The sequence below is a fragment of the Marmota flaviventris genome, chromosome 16 (genome assembly GCF_047511675.1).
Source record: "Marmota flaviventris isolate mMarFla1 chromosome 16, mMarFla1.hap1, whole genome shotgun sequence".
NCBI lineage: Eukaryota > Metazoa > Chordata > Mammalia > Rodentia > Sciuridae > Marmota > Marmota flaviventris.
In genome coordinates, this window is record NC_092513.1 from 55,606,108 (window position 1) to 55,630,693 (window position 24,586).

Sequence of the window (24,586 nt, forward strand, 5' to 3'; positions counted from 1 at the left end):
AAAAAATATCCACAGTCAAGGATGTAAAAAAAGTATATCCTACCAACCAAATTCTCTCAACCAAGAGGTAATCAGGTGGATCCTTGAGAATTGAGGGGCTCCTGCCCTGCTGGGATTGAGGTGCAAAAGGGCAGAAAGCTTTTCCAAAGGAAACTCTATACCTATGTGTTGAATGGAAAAACTGGCTCTAGGCTTAGGAGAAGGAAGCCTTCAAAGTTCACAGGTGGGGTCTTGATTCTGGAGACTTTGAACATGACTGCCTTTTGCCTATGGAAAATATCCACTTCTCACTTCTCTGTCTGGCTTTTCTTGGCTCAATCCTTGTCTGGTCTCCAGCTATTTGGTTAATGTTTGATTTACTGTGTTTACTAGCACAGAGTATGGAGTGCTTTGGTACAAGATGTTATTTAGACTGTTTGCTCATAAATAGTTTTAAAAAATATCAAATGAGATTGTATTTGCAATACTTTGGCAATTAATTATATGTAAATAAAAATTGAAAACTGATACTTAAAAGCATAAGTTTATATTAAGAGTCAAAAGGATGATGTGTTTCACAGGAAGAAGTCATATCAGGTACATCTGGATTAGAGATGACAAAGACGAGTGACAGGTAGGAGAGGCAATCCTGATATGACTCAGCAGATACAAACAGCTCTGTGCCAAAAGAAAGAAAAAGAATAAAGATGTTTTCAAGACAAAGATGAATCTTTTAGAATTATATAGATGACACAATGCTTTCCATTGTTTATATACAATTTGTATTACACAGAAAAAGGTAAATGAAAATATTTGAGGTTGAAGCAATAGAAAATATTGTGTTAAATGAACACCAAGGATTCGGTCAATTCTATGATCCAGTGAATGTATCAATACCCCCAAAATAAGAATAATTATTTTGAAGAAATAAAAGGAACCATTACAAGTAGCAAATTTGTTCTTTTACTGTTTGATCAGGTTTACTTTCTGGTACACATTTACAAAAAGTTTCTTACCTGGGCTGACTGTTTACTGTTTCATGTTTTCCATTGAAGTTCAAACTGTAGAGATTTTTCAATTTTGAATGTGAAGAGTCTGCTTCCAAATGTGCCTGTGTTTGTTCTCTCAGACGATCATGAAGCGTTGCCTCCTTTTTCAAGTTCATGTCCGAATAAGGGCAGCCAAAAGCACTGGTTTGTATAAAAATGAAAGCACAGTTGTCAGTTTATAGTGATAAATCAGCCATCCATTGTCATTGGAACAGACTCACATTTAATATTTAAAAACTGAATAGAGACAGTCTTTTCTCATTGAGCACACTCAAAAGCAGTTTCTTTCATGCTGCTTTTTGAGAAAATCTCACATTCTAAAGTACAGACACTGGTCAGTAAATATTAAAGGTAGATTTATCAGCACATATGGCATTTACAATTTTGGAAATGGAAAAATCTAAGAATAGCATACAGATGTGCTTTGAATGGAGCTGTGGAAATGTCATATGACACATGGCTCAGTTTGTATTCTCTAGTATTTATGCCCTGGCTTGACTACCTGCATCACCAAATGCTCTGCATAACTAAAAACATTTACCAGTGTCAGACTTTCATTTCTTTATATTCATGTATCCAGAAACATTGTCTCTGTGTTTCTGCTTAGCCCTCCTATAACTTACTGCAGGGTGTTTGTATTAGAATGTGCAGGAACACCTCATAGGTGAACTAGGAGAGTCCCATCAGATCGCTGGAATTTTTTGTCCCTTTAAATGTCAAGACTGAATCCTGGACGCTTTTGGAATCTAACAGCGGGTCACAGGCAAAAGGCTCTGCCAGGACAAATGATCCGGTCTCTTCCACAGGCTGATAAGCTGTCTCCTTTATAACTGCATTCCCCTGTTCCTGTCTCCAGGACGGGGGCAAATCTTTGGGGCTGCTAGGAAAGAGCAGCCACTGCCAGGGAAAGTACAGACATGACAAGTCACCTGGGTACTCCTCTGGGGAGGGCACTCCTTGCTCTTGCTTCAGAGTTGCTACTTAGTGAAGTGGGAAAAACAGATCCAACTCAGAAAAACTGCCATGACCATGAGAAATCACAAGACAGATGGACACACATCCAATATGTGTAGCTGCTATCACCACCACAGCATCATTACCCACTGCATCAAGAGGCACATGTGGCCAAACACAGCAACATCAAGGGAGCTGATGTTTTGGGAACTGACTTCCTATTCACTGTAAATTTGCTGATACACAGTACACAATAAATTCTTTATGAATATATGAACGTTTTCTTTTGTTATTTTAAGGTCATAATAAAATATTATGGACAAAACAAATGTTCGTCTATTTTAAGGTAGACTGAGTTTTCCAAGGAGCAATCTAACTTCAGAAAGACTTCACTGCCACTTATAACTGGAATGGATCTCTGGAATTGGGATGGATGGTTATGATGACATCAGCCTGACCCAACATGACACAGTGGCTGTACTGGAATTATGACTGAGTATCAAACTTTGCTACAGACATGAGGGCCCCTTTTCATGCATGTTCTATAAATGATAATAATTGGTATTGATCTACTGACTTATTCATCTGTTTGGTTATCAATTAAAAATCTGCTAACTGAGCACTTACTGTATGCTAGGCACTTCATATATATATGAATATATATATATGTATATATATATATATATTGCTATATATATATTGGTATATATATCAATAAATACAATTTATAATAAAAATAAAAAGCTACTTTTATTGAGTGTATAGTATCATCACAATATAAGATTTTATATCTATCATTTCTAATTACATATAGCTAATTACTTAAGGATAGTATTAACACATTCATTTTGTGGTAAGAAAAAAGGTTTACACAGTGTAACCAACTTTCCCAAAGCCTTTTAAGACTTTCTTGGGAAGCCCTGAAATAGATGGCTTAATTATTGTCACCAGTTCAGTGGGCAGAGGTGGGAAAAAGATTTTAACACCATCAACAAAAGGAACATGAAGGAAACCTTGCATAATTCTTGTATAAAAAGAACCAGAGGCCTATATTCAAAGGCTAACATAGCACTGGGTGTGCCATGGTTTAATGGCTGAGGACAAACATCAGCATATGCAAGAGTCCTGAGATAAAGTGCTGCTTCTGGTACAACAGAGTAGGGTCATTTAAGATGCACCATATGAGATTTAAGAAAGAATTTTCTGCAGAGAAAAATTGAAAAATCATTATACTAAAGAGATTGAGAAATGGTTCTTCTTTTTTTCCCCCAGTACAACTGTGTTTTCATTAAGATACTGTTACTTTCCAGATATGGTGGTGCATGCCTGTAATTCCAGTGGCTCAGGAGACTGAGGCAGGAGGATCATGAGTTCAAAGCCATCCTGGGCAAAAGCGGGGCAGTAAGCAACTCAATGAGACCCTGTCTCTAAATAAAATATAAAATAGGGCTGGAAATGTGGCTCAATGGTCAAATGCCCCCTGGCACACCCCACCAAAAAGATATTATTACTCAGAAGGTTTGTTGTCCATCTAATGCATACTCTCAATTTGAGATTTTTAAATGATCATATGGTGGTGCGTTTTCTTTTTCTTAACTTCACATCATCACCCCAACTCATGCTGCACAGCATTTAATAAATAATCCTCAAGGTTTATTTACATGTCCAGCACTTGGATATTCTCTAGCTCAGTAGCTGCTTGTGTTGAAATTTTGTTCTCCTAGATCTTCATTCATAACCAGGCCCTCTAGCCATTTAATCATTAGCCTATATCCTAACTGCATTCTAGCCCCTCTTTGTCTCTTTGGCAATTATGGATGCAAAACCAAACAGACGTCCTGAAACATCACTAGAATAGAATAGTTCCTGACTCTACGAGGCAAGGCACGTAAGGACATGGCTCCAGATTATACAGAGCAGAAGTGAGTGTGAAGTTCAAAAGAATATATTAAATGACAAAAATCACTGTGCAGAAGAGGTGGGCCACAAATTTTGGGGAAGATGAAAGAAAGTACAAAAGAAGAGGGTAGGAGGGGCTTTCAGATACAATTTCTGCAGCATTCTGAGCTTGGAACACGGCTCTGAGACTCTGCTGTGAGCCAGTTTCTATATTGCCACCCTGTGCTTATTTGTGTTCTTTGTAGACAGACAGTTATGTCCAAGAGATGGCATCCTAATGTTGGCCTGCCTTCTTGTAAACTCACACCTTTACTCATGCATAGGTATATGCATGTATATGTTTCAGAACGCCCATGATTCTGTATGAACCTACTCACATAGGGAAAGAAAGGACTGACGTGGAGGTTTAAAATACAATAAAGTATTTTAAACTTACTTTTGAAGCTCTGGATTTAGCCAAATGTTGGGGAAATATGGTTCTGGAAGACATACTCTCTTTACAAAATTTCTGACATAAGTTGGAATTCATGACTTAAAGCCCTGTTGGTTAAGGTAAATGTCAGTTTCTGATTGACAGGGAAGTACTACATTCAGATTTCAGATCATTATGGATGGATATAAGGAAGCTTAAATGCTGCAGGCTAGAGGGGAGTGCTGCATGGCAGAGTCTCTGCTGGATGCTTGGGTCTTTTCACTGAACAGCCCATCTTCATCCCTTATTTTTTAATATTTATTTTTTAGTTGTAGTTGGACACAATACCTTTATTTTGACCTATATGAAACTGCAGTTTTTAAACAGTTGAATATCAGGAGTTTCCTGTGGATCAACCAAACACTACCACAAATGTCAGCCCTAACCTCATCAATAGTCAAGCAGATGAATAGAGGTATATGTGAAATAAGAAAAAAAGATGCTAGACAGTTGCAGATAAGCTTTCAAAAGAGATTTTTTTGATAGATCCTACGAGTCTTCTTATCTCCTGTTAGAAGGAAACAATTTAAAACACTAGTAATAATTTACAATGTTAATATCATAAAAATGATTGTTAATAACTATAATAAAACAGTGATAGTGTTTCTAGAATGTTTAAGTATAATTTCCAATAGCAGATGATAAATGGAAAAGTGAGCTGTTCCCAAATGTTCTGAGTTTCAATGAGGTCAGGATGTGGAAGACAGCCACATCCAGCAGCAGAGGCTGAGCCCATGTACTGGGTGCCAGGTCCAGGACCCCTCAGCCTGTGAATCCACCTTCCTTCCTTCACAGCAGGGCTATCTGAACCTGGGGTTAATGGGGCTTGCCATATTCCCAGAACCCATCCTGATCTGAGGCCAGAACTAAGCCCAGCTCTCTGTCCTCAAGGGCACAGGTGCCAGCAGTAGCAACAGCAGGAGCAGCAGCAGCAACAGCAGCAGTTCTGACCCCCTGAACACTGTGCAGGGCCTTGCTCAGAGTCCCTACCAATCTTGAGCACTCTGGGTCTTGGTCCTTGCTCCTAAATGCCTTCTTTGTTATTACGACTAGAATTCAGGTGCCACACTGGTATAGAATCCTATGGTTCTATTTTTTTCTTGTCACCCCCTTCCCATTACATAAGCTCCTTCCTTCCAATCCCAACCTAGGAAGCACTACTCCATCTCACATATACTGCCTGGCCAATCTCCTATGTGCTCCTCACTAAGAATTACTCCCTATGATGAGCTTCTCCAACTAATTGGAATCCCAATCTTTGTCTTGGATTTTTCCCATATGGGGCCCAATTCTAACATCCTAGATGCTGATAACAGACTGATAAAGCCCCTTAACACCAGGTTATGCTCATCCAATGACATTTTCATTTTATATCAAAAATGTTTCAGTTTTTCCTACCTAAGCAGCAAATTTGATTCCTGTTTCTCAGACTAGCCTGCTCTTTTGAAAAAAATGGGCCATGCTCTGTGAAATCCTAGAGCAAGGAGTCTGGACTATGAAGTTACAACTACATTACCACAACTTACCTAATGGTAGCCTCCCAAAGCAAGTGCAGCTATAGCCTCAGGGTGGCTGGGATGGGATTTGTGCACCAGAATCCTAGGCCAGTCCCTTCCTGCCTTGAGAAACCTCTAGGCCTAAGTCCCCTCTCATTCTCAAATGCTGATTCTCACTTTCTATGACGTAGCATTAAAAAGGTGGGGAGCACTACAAATGTAAGCAAAATGGCAAAGACAGATCAGCCTCTTGAGTGCTGTATTTCAGAACATAAATAAAAAACCCAGAAGTCAGCAGTATCTCAGGAAGTGTCAAGTTGTTGACAACATGTCTTCTGATCCTGAAAAGGGAAACAGCCTGAAATAGGCCCAAAATAGGCAAGCAGCTCCCGTGAGGAGCTCAGGTGCAGGAACACGACCTCGTACAGCCTGAGAATTAGAGATGCAGTTAGTTAGACTTCAAAGAATTCTGATCTAAATGCAACTAACCATGTGCATGAGGACTACTGTGTTTTATATTTTAGTCTTACTTATTTTATCAGATAATTATATATATTCTTTATTCTAGGAGGTAGACAAGACAACACTGGAGAGTCATGTCCTAGCTGGGAGGTTAGATTCTAAGTCACTGTGAGGGGGTGAATAGGAGGCATATTGATTTGGAGGGTTTGGTGGAAGAGAAGGTCTGAGGGAGTTTGTCTCCCAGAGCCAAACAGGAGTGAGGAGGCACTGAATAGAAGCCTCAGCTAGATCAAAAGTGAGGGCCCTGAGACAAAGGAGCTAAGTGATGGAAATGGGAAGAAAACAGAGAAACATGCTGTCTGAGTTCAAATTGCCACCTCCCTGAGCTCTGATGGTAACAACAGTGTCATGCTACAGTATCAGGTGCCTACTGGGGATACTGGCCAAGTGCACCTTATCACTTGCTACTTAAGAAAAGCAACACATTGCCCCCAGGATACTCCTCAGTAAGACTTGATTCTGCTTGTATTCACTTCATGAAAATAACCCACTTCTTTGCAAAATCTTACTGTCTTTAATATGGGTAGTCTAACCTTACCCAGTGTAAGGATTTTAATGGACTGCTTTTATTCTTAAGAAAATATTGACTTCTTGACCAAATGACACAAGACATGATAAATACTAAAATGTAGATGATTGAAGTTGTATTAGAGCTAGAATGCTTCTCATAAAAACTTTTAAAAGCTAACATATGACTTACATTGTTGCTAATTTTACTTCTTTGAGGATTAAGAGCAAGTACAAATGATACATGTTAGAATGTGGACCCAAGGGAGGAACATCATAGGTTTTTAGTACCTACTGAAAATGTAACACAATTTCTTACATTGTTCTTAAACAAAGATAGACAAACCCAAACTGGCATATATAAGAAAATTCTCAGGTCTCAGAGTCAATTTTTTTTTTTTTTTTGAGACTGAGTCTGTCTCGATAAGTTGCTTAGGACCTCACTGAGTTGCTGAGGCTAGTCTCTAATTTGCGATCCTCCTGCCTCAGCATCTGGAGTCACTGGAAGTACTGCTGTGTGCCACAGTGCCAGGCACAGGATCAATTCTTTCCAAATTCCTATAGCTTTAAAAAAAAAGTTCTAATATATTTTTTTCTGAGATCAAATAACTTTCATTTATAAAATAGCTGATGTCTTTACTCATTGCTTTAGGTATTGTAAAACAGCACAGAGAGTAAGAAAAAAGTCTAAATATTTTTTAAATATATCATCAGTAGATTTAAAAGAAATCTACATATGTATGGAACTCAAAGGGTTTGAAAAGTTAGAAGAAAAACACTGGTTGTTAAAATATCCTCAGGTATATCAGCCTGTAACAACATCCTAGATGCTACAAACTCCACAAAAATAGCTAATTAGGAAGCTGGAAGATAATCACTAATTAAATTAAGCACAATAATTAACTTAGTATAGTGTAAAAAGCATGGACTCAGAATTAGAGAAAACTTGATTGAAGTACTAGCTCTAAACCACGGGCAAGTTAGTCAGCATTTTTGCTTTTCATTTCCTCATCTACAGAATGTTGATAACAACATCTTCCTTACATATTGAGGAAGATGTTGTTATCAACATATTTATCTCCAGGAATCCTTAAGAAAGCTTCTTAACATTAGAACCCTATTTGGGGACTTATATTTTAGAAAGATGAATAGACATGCTTTTCTCTATTCCCTCCACATATTGAATGCACATATGCCAGCTATCAATACTCGGCCCTCTACATAAAGTGTTGTGTTTACATTGACACCATGAGCAGAATACAACTTCCATGTAACACACGAGTGTTACAAAGATGTCTATTCCATCTTTCTAAATGTGTAAGTCCCCAAATAAGGTTCTAATGTTAAGAAGCTTTCTTGAGGACTCCTCCTGGACCATGACTCTCTCTGTACCTCCTTTTAAAGGAAGAACCAGAGCATCCAGTGAACCCTAAAGTAGCAAAAGAGGCTTTCAAGACAGGCCAAACTTAAGTTTCAATCTCACTGCTACTCTAGTACACACCACCTATAGCTCACAGTTTCCTCGTGTGTTACATGGAAATTGTATTCTGCTCATGGTGTCAATGTAAGCACAACACTGGATGTAGAGGGCCAAGTATTGGTAGCTGGCATATGTGCATTCAATAAATGCAATTTCTTTCCAATTCTAACTTATCCTTTTATAATTCATACTACTATTAGCTATATGAATTCAATTTTCATGATGCAGATACATTTCAGAAAGAAAGAGCCATTCTCTTTCTTCCCTCCTTTCTCTTGGTATAATGCATACTCCTATACTCAAGTTGAAATTCTTTCCCATGGCATTAAAAGGCCCCCTTCATCTGACTTAAGTCACATTCCAATTCATCTCCATTTCATCCCCTACACACACACCTACCAAGTACCAGTCACATCAGAATAATTACTATTTTCCAGCTTTTATACTTTCCAAGTTTTATGAATATTGTCTCTTTACACTGCTGCTTGCATGGATCTGTCTCCTCTAATAAGTCTCTTAAAATCAGATACCATAAGTTATAGTGTCAGTATAATTTAGTAAAACTAGGCTACCTCATGTTTTAGCACCTGAGTACTATATCAATTTCTAAAGAAATATAAGTCTTATATATATGGTATGACCAATTTATCTATTTATTGATGTTATTAAATTAACAGAAAGCCGAATTTGAAGCCTAACAGTTAAAAAAAAAGACTTCCAATGTCTCAAATATGAAATGGCACAGAACTTGCTCTCAATCATCTTTCTCACTTCATCAATGTCTCCAAACTCAATTCATATTGAGTTTTTCATCTATTTAGCCATTTAGCCATCAGATTACTCCTTCTTCCTGGGAGTTACCTCTGTCCTTACAGAAAAATTAGTTGAGCTTTTCTCACTTTCTGGGATCTCCATGCCATTATCCAATGAAACAACAAAGGTCCAACTGCAGAACTGGAGAACCAGCTTCATTTTTCTGGAGAGATGCAGCCCTATCAATATTTTGGCTCACCGAGCTTCTTGTGCAGCACTGGAAAGATGTGTAAAGTTGAGAGTTCGTGCCAAGAGTATGAATTTGAAGCTGATGTTCATAGAAATAGATGAACATTAAATGCAATCTCCATTTATTACTGTTTCATGGGAGTTTTGAGCATAGTCATTTCCTTAATGACTGTTCTAGTACCAGAAAGTTAAATCCAAGATGTGATACTTTAGGAGAGGCACTTTAACTGAGCTTGTACAACAATATTCTCTGAATTCAGTTGTAGGTAATACAATCTGTAAACTAAATAGCAAAGTAAATACCTCTAGAGAGAAAGTAAAAGTTGTGTGTGTGTGTGTGTGTGTGTGTGTGTGTGTGTAGTACCTTTCCTCTAAAGTATTTCATGTATGGTTGATGACTAAAAGATTCCAACACGTAAACTGGTCTCAAGGAATATGAGACTATATTAACCAGCAACACTAAGGGCCTTGAAAAATTTATGAAGAAATTAGCTTAATGTACTAAGTAGGTAATTTGTATGATTTATGCATGGAGAAGATCTGACAAATGGAATTGCAGTTTAAAAATTTCTACCAGAACACTATCCACACAGTTAACATTAAGCAGGAAATTAAACAAATGAAGTGATTAACATGCTACATTATTAACTCAATCAAAACCACTGAAATGATAGGTTTGTGTTTCTATTACTACAATTCACATTTTTGTGTCTATATATAAGTTTTAAATATTTTAGTTATATTATTTTGGTTAAGTGGTGTGAACATATCAAGGTAATATTTTATAGCTTAATTCGTCAAATACATTTTAATTGGAACATTCTAGTTCAACACATATTTAACTTCGGCAAAGGTCTTCTTAAGCTATGCTTCCCCCCTTCTAAAAAAAATAAACAGGCATTTTTTTAAACAAAATGTCACTTATAAAATAAACCATTTTTTTCCAGGTCAGTGGTCCAAAGGACTCTTGGAAAATTATTTAACTCAAAAATGCTTCAAGCACAATTTTTAAAAGTATCTACAAAATAAGGGTATATATTTTGGCAATTAATCATAATGAACAAATTCCATCTTCATCTTTCAAAAGGCTCTAACTTCAATATATTCAATTTAAATAAAATTATTATATATTCTTTGGAAATGCATGAGGATATATACATATATGGTTATAAATAGATATAAACAAGCACAAGCATCTCACCTGTATGTTAAATCTAATATTGACCCAATGTCTGTCAACAGGGCATTCAAATTTTGTTATTGATGTTCTTTCTCAAGATAATAAATTCTGTTATCTGGACAAATCCACACAAAAAGATTAGGAGTTCAGGCTATGTGATGGAAAAAGAAAATGAAAACTTGGCCATCCTTTAACTGCCTGAGCTAAGTGTTCCCAAACACTCCTAGATCCAAGAGGATTTGCAGAGTCCTGCTGCCACCCTCCAGAGCAGTGTGTCATGGAGTCCTGTGGAATGCTGCAAAAGCATATGTTGTGGGTCTCCATTTAAGAGATGATCCACCTGTTAGGATGGCTGTTATAAAAAAATAAAAGATAAAAAGTGTTGGAGATGGAAAAATTGGAACCCCACTGGTGGTAATATAAAATGGTGCACCTGCTTTGAAAAACAGTATAGAGATTCCTAAACAAAATTTAAAACTGTATATAATCCAGAAATCTACTTTGGGTATTTATCCAACTGAACTAAAATCATAACCTCAAGGTCCCATGTTCACTACAGCATTATTCCCAATAGCCAAGAGGTAGAAATGACCTAAACGTCCATTGATGTACAAATGGACAAAGAAAATGTAATCCATAGCATAGGATTCAGCATTTTAAAAAAAGGAAATCCTGCCTACATACATGGACTTTGAGAACATTATGCTAAATGAAATAAGCCAGTTACTGAAGAATAAATACTGTAGCTACCACTCCACTTCTATGTGGTATCTAAGGTAGTCAAACACACAGAATTGGGAGCAGAATGGAGGTTTTGGGGAGCTAAGGGCCAGCAGAAGGAGAGAACTGCTGTTCAGTGGGATAAAGTTATGCTAGATAATTAAGTTCTAGAAATCTGTATACAACATTGTGCCTATATTATTAAGTATTGTGCACTTAAAATTTCATTAAGAGGGTGGATCTCATGTTATATTTTCTTAGCAAAATTTATAAAAAGTTGACTTTTCATCATTCCACTATCTAAAAATGAAAGCTCACACAATGTTTAAAATATGTATATATAGATTCTATATTAAAGATGTTGATTTCCAATTATGTTTCCTCTAAATTAGTTAACATGCAAAAGGAAAATATGTTCTGTATTTTAGAGTGCATAAAGCCATGTTGTCCTTATTAGCAATATGAACTGACATTAGGAATTCTTCATGAAATCTTGAAGGGAACTGTTTAGAAATAGCTACTTTAAAGAAAACTAAATAACCCTGAGATATTACATATTGGAGGCATCAATATAATTGGTGATAAGGGTAAATATCTACTTTTTTCAAGAGAATATGATCAATACTACTTTTTCTGTCGTAAAGTATTCTAAAACATTATTCAAATATATTTTAAATATTTGTTATGGACAACATATACTTTATAGAAGACTATCAGTCTAAAGTACATACATGAATGTTTTATTTGTATTAAATTTAGGTAGTATAATTATCTTATAAATTAAAGAATGATGCCATTCAAAATGAACTAAATTAGTCTAATATTAGGAATACTGACAGGGGGGTTGTACTTTCATAGTTTTTATTATGCCCTACACTTTGATTTAGGCTCTCATTCTAAATCAATTCATCCAACCCCCACAATATCCTATGAAGTAGATACTATTATTATCTGTATTTGACAGTTTAAGAAACCAAGGCATGGAGAGCTTAACCCATTCAATGTTACCTGGCTAAATTATGCAAATAGGATTTAAATCTGGGAAGTTTTTAACTATTATACCAAACTACATCTGGGGCTAGATTTTTTTCTGAATATATTAGAGAAAATAAGAATGATAAAACACCTGGCATGGTGCTCTGCACATACTAGGTGCTTTACCAAATGGGTATAGATACTAACATTTATACAACATCCTTGGCATTGTTGATTGTATTTGGAGAAGAACAAGTAAGCAAATTAGAATACTCTTAGGGAACTTAAGCTGCTTAGTGTTTGTTAAATTTCATTCTCAAATGCAGAGTTGCCACAAGAATAGAACATGTGGTAGAAAGGGCATTCTGTAGAAACAAAGGCACATTCTCTGCATGAAATCAAATATAACATGGAGAATTGGCCATCTGGATACTTTTAATTGGGATGAGCCTATAATTTATAAATTTTGAGAAAGAAGAAAGAAAAGAGAGAGTCTTGAATTTCTGCCAGAAAAAAATAAAGATTTTAAAGCTTCATCCTAGCCTGTTTTTAAGTGAGAATTTAAATATTTCATATCTGCATATATACACTAAGATTGCATCTACATAGCCAAATACAACATTTTACTTAACAGAGATTTACAAGTATCCAAACAGCATATTATTTTAGTTGAAGCCAGGATTAAGAGGCAGAAGTCTCTGCTAATTCACTTCATCTACCAATCTTTGCAAAATGACACTGGATGACTCTAGGGTCTGTGACCTGAGGAGTTTAAAAACAAATGAATTTAATATTTACAAGGTTAAAGCAGTATATTGTGGTTCATTATTATTATGTATAGCATTATTACCCATATAATGATGATATGATCATAACAATATGACCATATACTTATTAAATATTTACCATAGAGTTGTAAGTGTATGTCACACTACATGGATTATTTCAATAAATAAATAAAATCTAGGAAGGAACATTTTCATAAAATTAGGTTTGCTGTTGCTGCTGCTATGGTTTCTCAATTTGGTGCAGAGGATGCAGTAGGGGCTGGTCCTTGAAATAGGACTGGCCTTAACTGGTTCCAAGGGAAGAGACAGGAAGGCAATATTGAGAGATGTGCTCCAAGGGGGAGAGGGGCAGGGTGGGAAGGACATTTCCAGAGGATGAGAGTGGGAGGATGAATGTCTGGGTCAAAGGTGAATTGTTCAGTTGGTTCTGGATTGAGAAAGTATCCCAACACAGGTCTGAAAGGTCATTCTCCTAGTATGGGGAGGACGTTGCTCCTCCTGAGCAGCAGCTTAAGATAGAACAGAGCAGGATCTGGATGGCTGTCAGAAGAGTCTGGGCAAGAATGCCAGGAATCGAGGGAAAAGTTGGTTCTGATACACACTCAACAGGCAATAACACTTAGAGACCTTCTAAATTTGTGGGTTTTAGTTAATAAAGACAATAAAATATAAACAAAGGCACAAGTGTGGAAATGATGGGCAAGGCAGAGATGCTGATTTGGGCTGAGGAAATGTACTTTGTTTCTAATATATTAAAGGGCAAGGGCTTACCGTATAATTCTGGACTTACCTTACAGTTTATAGAGGTAGGGAATCAAAGATGTTTGGAGACTTTGAGTGGACTCTCATGGCTGAGGAAGAGGATGGATGCACTCGGTGTTTCAGCCCACACACACAGTGGTGGCTGCTTGTATTTCATGCACCTGTGTAATGTTACCTGGAATTCTCCACAGGTTTTGCACACCATCACTTCTCCTTGTCTACTCTCCCAGGTGACAAATTCTTTTGAATAAAGGGATTAAGCGCTGAGCTTCCAATCTCAGGCATGATCTGGAATGGCTTCCTCCCACTGCCGGCTTCACTCACAGCACCCTCCTGGGATTGTGTTCTCTTCTGGTCAGAGCAGGAGACTCTCAGCCCTCGCTGTGCTACATTTTACAGGGGTGTCATGCATGATCTCCAAATGCACTCTAGGTTGGGGATCTTTAATAATGGCCTTATGTGATGCAAGGACATATGCTTTAGTGCTAAAAGGTGCTTAAGCATGAAAGATTCCACTGAGCAGTCAGTGGAAGACTCCAGGGAGGGAGTGGGACTGATGCTTGGCACTGAAGCAGAAAAAGGCGGAAAAAACTTCTATTCTTCATTTTGTAAATTACCGTCTTTAAAAAAAACTGTACAAAAACAGTTTCAATAGAAATGTTCCAGTTGTACGTTTGGTTGGCAAATCTGCCTAGATAAGCTGACATTTTAAGCTTTCTAGATGTGCTAGCTTTGTCATCTAAGAAAACTGGAACTAGGTGCAATTTGCAGTAGTATAGATTACTTGGGTCCATGAATTGTTCCCAGTGTGATCTGGTGGAGTTGGATTTCACAACTATAGTCACTGACTGGGAGTCCATCACACAAGATAATAAGTAACTGAAGCTGAGTCAGTCTTGAGGCACGTGGGGCTTTTCTTGAACTGCGTGGCTATTCCATGCCCCTTGCTCAGAGCCTTCAGAAGGCCTTCCCTGCTTTATGAATTTTTGCTATATTGAGACTTTCAAGAAACTGGGAATCTGTGAGATGCGTATGTTTTCAGAGAGTTTAAGGTAGGGATGTTATCTCAGTGAAAATAAGTCAGAATTTCTTTTTGGTTCCCAAATGTAAAATATTCTCAACCAATTATATGCCTTAAGACAATGGTCTTAAATGGTCACTGTCTTTTAGACAAATGGTTGTCTATTATTTAGAGCAATACTTAACTCTAAACTAATGAATCCAATACTACACCCTTGCAGTGCTTGCTCTTAGTAACAGTTTTTTTTTTTTTTTGAGATGGCAGGTACTCTAAATTTTTCACTGTGCTTAATTTAAAAAATGTTTAAATCTCTGTTGACTCATTTAGTTTTAGCAGTCTGACAGTAAGATCCCTTTAAAAGTGATCTGATTCTTTATAGACTTTAATTTTCAGCTCCATGCTTTCTATTCACATGTCTGCAAAATTTACTTATCTGTTTAGTCCAGGAAAATTACTAGGAATTTTACTACCTTTGGACCTGCCCAGAATTTTACTTGTCTTCATTTTAGCTTGTAAACCATACACTAAAATTTATATGTAGAAATAATTATAGCATATAATTTTTAAATTATAAAATTTCTAGTAAGAATATTAATAGAAGAAAAAGTGTCTACTTCCATTGCAAAGTATCCATGTTTTTCTCTATGTCCTTCTAATTTTATTTTCTCTGCTATATGCACAGGTGTCATGCAAGGGTGTCTATGTCTGTGGATGGAGGTATTCATTGTCACAATCGCTGACATGAGGCTTGCATTTTGCATATCTAGGACAATCAACTCCAAATTCTCCAGCACCAGCTATAAACTCTGGTTTACACAGCAGTTTTCCAGGATGTTCCAATCTTTCTGCAAGGCTTTACTCTTTTCTCTGAAGGTCTTTTCTGAATAATTAATCAATATTATGTTAGATCCAGTTTGGGTCAAAATCCTTATAAAAATCTATTGGATATTGTGGACTCTATGGCTCACAAATCCATGTGTGTAAACACACAAGTGTGGCATATCCTTTCACTGAGGTCACAGCACTCTTGGAAGCTATCTGAACACCCCAGAAAACACTGGGTCAGTCAGATCTCTGTTGAGATCACAGTTGTTCAGGTTTTCAACAAGCATGGTTTGCCTGACCTGCTCACTTTCTATGAAATGAGAGAGATTTTCATTACTTTTTCAAAGTTATCTCTGGTCTTTGTCTGATATTTTATTTTTCCTTAAAAAAAAGAGAAGAAATGTAGAATATCGGTGTACCCTCCTGGCACAGACACCCCCGCAACCCAATGGATACCATAGCTGACAGAATCTGCACCTGAACAAGCCCACCGTGATGAAGCACATGCAGAGCCAAAGGAAGAGTATGCCTGTTAGGCAATGCCTGCAGAGCCAAGGACATGTTTACCACAAACATTTGCTAAGAGTCCAAAGTGAAGATCTGAAACAACTTTACAGTGAAGTCTGATGACTCTGTGTCCAAGGGCCTTTATAGACTGGGAGGAGGGCAGGGATTCTATTATGGCCTCAATACCTCAGGCTCTCACCCATTTCCAAGTGTATTTACTGGTAACTGAGCAAAGAAATGTTGCAGTTAGGATTATTTCTGAAACGTCATCTGCCACATTTATATGAAATAGCTTTTAAACACAATGTGGTCTGCTTTTGTGTCTTTCTCTCTCCCGTGGGTGTGTATACATGCACACATGAGCATGATATGGGGTATGTGTTTTGGGTATGTATGTATGAATGCATGTATGTGGTGTGTGCATGTGTTTATGTGTGTTCAAGTGTGTGTGTGTGTGCCATGTGTGTACATTTGTGGTGTGGTATGTCTGTGTGTATATGTGATGTACAGGCATGCACATTCCAGAGAGGACAAGGTTGATGACAGCAATGTATGGGCATTACTAGTCTGCTATGGTGACTACTCTGGAGAATTTAAAAGGAAAGAGTGAGGAGAGAAGGAAAGTGCTGGTACATTCTTGGTTTCTCATTTTCTGCATTGCTGTATGTTCCTTCCCAGTTGCTGTGAGCCATGTGGGTAAGTGGTTCATTTTTCTTACTTCTATCTCCTCCATCTCCCTTCTTCTGGACTGGCCTACAGCCCCTTTTCCTCTCTCCTTTTCTACTTCAGCAAAAATGAATAGTAGCCAGACCCAAAGCATGTTTGCCATTTTTGAGGAAAGCAACTTAAGAAGAGAAACCAGCAGAGAAAAAGAGGATCAGGAAGAGAATTTAAAAGAAAATGGAGCTGAAGAGGTAAAAAAGGAAAAAAAGAAGCAAATAGTAATGAAAAGAAGAAATAAAAATCAGAGGAAAATGCAAATGAACAATGGTTTATTTTAGGGCTGATGACTGTGCTAACAGTTGTGTAACTATGAATTCACTAAAAACTAGTGAATTGTACACTTTAAATAGGTGAATTGCACACTTTAAATAGGTGAATTGCATGGTACATGAATTATAGTGAAATAAAGCTGTTGTTATTAACAAAAGTGACCTAGTATTTTACAAAAAATCAATTACTTGTTTCAAATCAGGATAGTCCCCAGACCAACTTTATGTATAGCAAAGCAGCTATGCTAAGATCCACTTCAGACCATGGTATCACGTGCATAGGGTTCCATGGCAGATAGGCCCCTTGTTGTCACCAAAGAAGGAGAATCATAAGGGGAACTGAAAATGGAAAAGACACAGAAGAGAAAAGAGGGGTCCTCTGCTCAGGCTCTCCAGAGTTTGAACTGCTGAGCATCTGTTCATCTCTTCTTGAACACATTATTCGTTTATTTACTGACAAATAAAACAGAAATGTCTAAAAACATCATTTAAACATGATGTTTTGAAATACATATATGCTGTAGAATCGCTAACTTGGACTAACATGCATTACTTCGCGTATTTTTTATAGTGAGAACATTTAAAACCTACTCTCTGCAATTTTCAAGAATGCATTATTATTAAATATAGTCACCTGTTTGTACAGTAGGTCTCTTAAACTTATTTCTCTAAGTGGAAGTTTATACATTTGGATCAAGATCTTCCCATCCCTCCCTCCATCCTCATGTAAACACCATTCATCTCTCTGCTTCTGTATGTTCAACTTTTTAAGAGGCCAAATATAAGTGAGAGCATACAAAATTTGTTTTTCCTGAATACATTTTTCATTAGGAGAAGATGAAAAGTTAATTAGTAGAGATTTCCACTTGCTAACCAAGGCTAAAACCCAAATTTTCCAACTACTGTGAACATACACATATGTCTGCACACTCTCCTCAGTATATAACTGAAGTAACAACCTCCTGTCACTGTTGAAGAGTTCTGCTGTGTCTCTAAAGTGGTAACATATACTTTTTAACATCTTTTAAAAGGGGACTGATCCTATTCTTAAATTCCTTGATAACTAGGAATCCTTTCTGTTCTCTATAGTGAGTATATGTTCCCCCCCCCCCAAAAAAAAAAAATCTCTCCCTTCTCTGTCTTGGCATGACACTCCCTGAACTAGGGAAGCCAGCAAACGAGTCTTTGTATTTACATGGAGGGCATCAGATCTACAGTCTGTAAGGACAGCACAGAGGCATCATGCACAGTCTCTTCGTGTGAAAAAGCTGTTTCTGGCTTACTTGTAGGTCTCAATTTTGTTCCCCATGGAGAGAACTGTTGAGTAACTGACTTCTGGATATGCCTGGGATACTGCTACTTCCCTATTTTGAAATCTCAGCATAATGTAAATTTATGAATCAAATTGAGAAAAAACAATTCTTTTTCTGAATTTTTGAGCAGTATTTAAATTATAATAAAAGCACAAGTTACGTCTAAAACATGGCAGGTATGTACTACTCATAATTTGGAACTTTAAAGAAGAATATAGTGTCTGGGAAGTCATAGATATATTTATGAAAAAAGAAATTGGTTTTTGGAGAAGACTCTCCTCAACAGAATTCAAATTTAAGCTAATAAGAGGTATCTTTAAGAAGCATGATTGATAAAATGACTCCTTTTTCAATCTTAGTGCATTTAAAAGTAATCAAGTTATCTAGCAAATTGGGGGTCGGAATTGCCTTTGCGATGTGTGGGCATGCACACGGTAAGTGATGGATTTTCCCATTAGTGTTAATGAGCTGTGCCTGGTGAACTCCCCAGCACAGGAGCAGAGCAGAGCCAAAATCATCTGTCTTTCATACTTAATTCAATTTGTTTATATACTGCATCTTTCACTCAGTGTTTCCCAAAAAGCAATTTCAGGAATAACAAAATTATGAGAACATACTTTATAAAATTGAATATACTGATAAAAAAAAAAAACAAAGAACATGGACAGGAGGTCTTGGGAGAAATAAGAAATTATGTTCTAATATTTTGTGCACATATGAGTATTATCTGATTAGTATTAAAGGCTAACAGATTCATTCATGGAAAAGAATATTGCTTCATTTGTTTTCAGACATTGGGAGAAGACAACAAAGACTTAAAAAGAAATCATATTCAAAACAGTTTTAAAATGCTAAGTGGTGTAACCACAAACCTGATAAAGCTTTGTTGTAGTAAAACTATGACAGTAGTTACTGGAGTGATGTGTGTGGAGATGGGTGGAAAGCAAATGAAAACCAAGAAGCAGAAACTTGCATTTATGTGACACTTTACTCTGAAAATGCTGAATCAGCCACAAAGAATGATTTGACAGTGGCTCTCACAGGCTCCTGGGGAGCCTCGATATGTCATCTTCCCTCATTTAATAAATACAGACAATAAGGAATGGGAAAAGACATTCATCAATTCACCTGTTTCAAGACCACTAAACCACTCCTGGGCTGCTTTTCCTTATATTGCCTACAAATAATGAACAATTGAAAGACAATAGAATTTATGGTAATAATTATGTTTCCAAAAACTAAATATTGAAAGCCTGATGACAAAAGGTGTTTTGAGTTATTTCAGTGTATACTTAAGCAAAGCATGGAGGGCTCCCCTATGGAATATACTCTCAGCTCCTTTGCAATATCCATAGCCTACCTACTTGGAGATCAAGAACAAATTCTAGGGCTGGGAATATAGCTCAGTTGGTAGACTGCTTGCCTTGCATGCACAAGACCCTGGGTTCAATATCTAGCAACACACACACACACACACACACACACACAGAACAAATTCTAGTGCTAATTTCTTTCCTCCTTTCTTCCAAATATATTAATTGAGCATCTACTATATGCCAGTAATTGTTCTAGGCATTGGGATACTGCAGAGAACAAAATGCACACACCTCATAAATATACATACACACATACACATGATAAATATCCAAAATATGTATTTGAGATGAAGGTGAATAAAGAGGGAAGAGTGGGATAATGCTTCCCTTGCCAAGGATCAATCTTTCCCTGACAGCCTTCTTTAAACTGCATTTGACATTTGACTGACTCGACTCAGAGGACAGTGGGAACATCAATTCCTCGGGGATGCTTTGTATGACCCACTTCCCCTTCAATTAATCTCTCCCTCTGAAATACTGAAACCCTAAGTACTTTTCTCTGTGCTTCGTCTAAGATAACTCATCATTTCTCTTTTGTATTAAACCATCTGTATTCATATATTCATATTATATTCTCAACATTATTATACAACAAGCTCCTTGAGAGTCTGAATACTCCCTTTATCACTTCTTGTAGTTTCTATCCAAGGCATAAGCCTTGGACACTGCAAGATTTCAACCAATGTTTCTAGAATAAATAGTTAAGGATGTCAATGAAACAAAATTGCATTTACAGAACTGTATCACTTTAAAAAAATTTTTTTAGTTGTAGATGGACACAATACCTTTATTTAATTTATTTATTTATTTTTATGTGGTACTAAGGATCGAACCCAGGGCCTCACACGTGTTAGGCAAGTGCTCTACTTTTGCTTGGTAAATATTTGCCACTTGATTTACCTGGGAAACCATCTACCATTATTTATTCTTTTATGATTCTTAAGTCTGTATCTTGAGACTTGTGAAAGTGGACCTCATGCTTCCCATCACATGTGCTCCAGGCACTCATCTGGATGCAGAGGTCAGTGAGGACCAACACACAGAGCTGCCTCCTGGAGCACTGTCTCGTGCTGGGGAAAGACAACAACACATACCTGGAAGGAGGCTGCAGGTGCACTGGGAGTGGGGTGGGGACACAATGCTTTAGGAGCCCAAAGGAGGTGACACTTAACATAGAGGAGGGGCAACCAGAAATTCTAAGAAGTGGTGTCTGGGTTGTGTTATAATGGGAGAGGAGTGTGAGGGTTGGGGCTGGTGAGAGGATGTCCAGCAGTAGAAGAATTAGGCTAAGCCTGTGAGCAAGATGGAACTCAATACATTCCAGAGTGTTCCATGTAGCTGGAGTGCAGATGGGCCTTGGAGGCATCTTAATGTTTGGGGGAGGAATGGGAAGTCACTGAGAGGTGCTTGATGTAGACTGTGAGACAGCCCAATTCAGTTTGGAAAAGACCAGTCTGACTGACCAGTCTGATGAAGACAATCTGGTAGCCCATAATGAGGGCACTGAGTGAGTGGAATGGCATGAACAAAAGCATGGGTAATTACAGAGACAAACAGACAAATGGGACATGATTTAGGAAGCAGGACCTATTACCAATCTTGAGTGACTGACTCAAAATCAGTGGTAAAGGAAGAAACAGGTTAAGAATGATTTCTCACTTTACAAATTGGGTAACTGGATACATGATCCTACCAACCACTGAAATTTTGGTAGGGGGATGAATTTGGCTTTGAACACAAAAAGCCAAGAAATCATCCAATGAAGCGTGTTCATTGGGTAGGTAGATACATGGGAGTCCATTCAACAATGATATGGGCTAGATGTACCTCCTGGAAGCCATGAGCATTTAGCTGTAGCCATGGTGATGTATGGGGCTGTGAAATGATGCCAGGAGAGTTTGTGAGTAAACATGGAGACAAGTACTTTTCTCCCTGTGCACAATCTCCTAGAGAACTTAAAAGCCATGTTGATACTTGAACCCTACCCCAGGTCAGTGACTTCAGAACTGTGGGAGATCTCAGTGTGTTCAGAGCTATCCTGGGAATCCCACTCAGAATCAGGGTGAAGGATCTCTGCAGAGGTGTGAGCAAGAGAGGAACTCCTAGAAGGACCCTGGGCGACAGCATCTTAGAGGAGGGGTGAGCAGCAAAGAAAGACCAAGGAGAAAGAGAAAAGCAAGAAGCCAGTGATCCCATGGAAAACAAAGAAAGGGAGGCCAGGAACAAGCAAAGTGGCTGTGAAACTGGAGAGAAAGCAATGCCAACCATGCTGAAGAAAAACAGGATGCATATGGAGGTAAAAATGATGCCAAAGTTTGGTGATAAGGAGGTATAAGGAGTTCTGATGAGAGCTGTGACAGGGAACTGTGGCCAGAGCCACGTAACAGGGCACAAAGAAGTGCTGGGTGTCAGCAAGGCAGGGACAGAGCATTCCATCAGAATGTCTGTTATGAAGGGCAGGAGGATCTGAATTGGAAAATAGTTTCTGTTTGTTTTTTAAATGTAAGCGATGTGAACATGTTTAAGTTCATTGTGATTGTTGGATATCCCACATAAAACAGGCATAAATTATGTCTATACTGTTTAAAATGTAATTTTAAACCAATACCTGTGTAACCATGATGATAATAAAAAAATAAAATACTGCATCCTTCCCCAAATCCCCAGTGTGCCCTCTATTATCTCTTTGTTTTCAATAGAAAGGAAGAGACCAGGGCTGGGAGTATAGCTCAGTGGTAAAGCCTGTGCTTAGCATAGGCAAGGTCCTGGGTTTGATTCCTGGAAGTGGTCGAGGGAGAGGAGAGAGGAAGAAAGGAAGGAAGAGAGGGACTGACAGAGTGTCCAAAAGAAAGACCCATTTATACACAACCAAATGACAAGGGCAGGGATGGGGTTCAGGGACTGGCATTAAACAGGAGGAAGGACTATTTTTTGCCCTGCCAAGAGGGAAGAAGTCCTGATTATAATTATTTTTCCAATGAAGTAGAAACTGGGGTTACTCTGGGGAAGAGAGCAGAAGAGGCAGTGGAACAAAGATCAGAAGAACACAGACACTTTACGGATCAGCTCTGGTAGAGAAAACTAAAAGACTTCCCAGAGAGTGCTGAAGAAGGAGTTGAAGTCACAGAGCACAATTCAAAACCAACAGCAAGTATCTGGATGAATAACTCCCTCCAGAAGCCATCAGTATTCTTGGTTTAATGGCTAGGGAGAAAAGTGGTACTTTTTGGTGAAATGGGACAAGTGATGACTTGGTGAAGTTGGATCACATGTATGCAAATTCTGAGTTGGCTATATACTGGTACCAGTAAGATAACTAACCCTTCTGTACCTCAGTTTCCTCACTATAAGATGGAGATAATAACTGCTGTAAGATGTTGATTGTGATAACTACATATACCATCAGATGTTAAAATCTTGTTATACAATAGAAACCTAATATTTAAAGTGCCATTAAAATTTTTTTCACAATGGATTATCAATAATAAAACCACAAAAGCACTGTTAAAAAAGTATATTCTTAATGCCTACATCCTGGACTAGCAGAGAATGCTGAATAAACTCATGGAAACAAAGTACAGTGGTCTGTGCTGATGACATGAGACTGGGGAGCTGACCTGCACAGTTACTGCAGCAGATGTGCTGGTGAAGGGCACAGCTGACCACAGCACAGGCACCTGCCAGGCAGACAGCAACTCAACCAACAAGCTAAGTCCAAGATCTCAACCTCTAAACTCAAAGGTCTTGAAGGTCCACACCCATAAAGGGTTGGAAAGGTTTGGAAATACAGTTGGAGGGGCTTCTGTCATATCCACAATTCCCCTGCCACTCTTCCTCCCTCAAACTCCATGAACACTCACTAGTATCAACTGTCTCTGTGTCTCAGTCACTCCCTTTTACTAGAATATCCCTCCTAACCCTTTTGCTTAAGGGTTATCATCCTTCAGGGCTCAGAAGATCTTACCTCTTCTGGGAAACTTCCCTAGAACCCCCAAATGGCTCCAGAGGCCCTGTGTGACCACCCATTGACTCCTAAGCATACCTTTCTCAGGCCATTCATTTCCATCTCCAGACTTGAGCTTCTGGAAACAGGACTACAGATCTTATATCTAGCATGACACAGGTTGAATAAAGGGAAGTCAATAAATGCTGTTCAGTGGAAGGAACAAAAGTCATTTCCAGATGAGATATTCTGGTGAAGACTTCAGTCTAATTTATTGAAGATATTAATGCAAATCTAATGTGACGGACATCATTATACAAAGAACAGGTATGAACACTTGAATTGGGTGTCAACATACTTTATCTATTCAAGCAGAGATATGAAAAATTGTGGTATATATGTGTATTAAGAATTGTTATGCAAAAAAACCAACAAAGTACATGTATAAAGGCATAAATTGGCGTGAACATACTTTATATACAGAGATATGAAAAATTGTGCCCTAATGTGTAATAAGATATGTAATGCTTTCCACTGTTGTTGTGTATTTAAAAAATAAAATAAATAAAATAAAATATAGAAAAATAAAACAGGTAAAAAATCTAACTTTTTTTATAAGTCATGCATTCTCACAGTGTTTTTCTCTTAAGTACCTACTAAGCTAGTTTATTTAGAAGAAACCCTTAAGATACAAAATGAAAGTTTCATCTGACCAAGTACTTATATGACCTTTTGTTAAATACTTGTAACACCAGAATTGACCGATGTAGTAAGCAGCAAGTGTTTCATTCCTTGAGGTGCTATCTGTTTGCATGTATCATTGA

General features: G+C 37.7%; 1 protein-coding gene across 1 annotated transcript in view; it reads right to left on the bottom strand.

The window, feature by feature from the left end:
- The window catches only part of L3mbtl4 (L3MBTL histone methyl-lysine binding protein 4), a 464,449-nt gene that overhangs the window by 131,389 nt on the left and 308,474 nt on the right, over positions 1-24,586 (bottom strand). Inside the window, exon 15 of the mRNA XM_027942948.2 lies at positions 996-1,169. Within this exon, the coding sequence (XP_027798749.2) occupies positions 996-1,169 (174 nt within the window). The remainder of the gene's footprint in view (positions 1-995; positions 1,170-24,586) is intronic.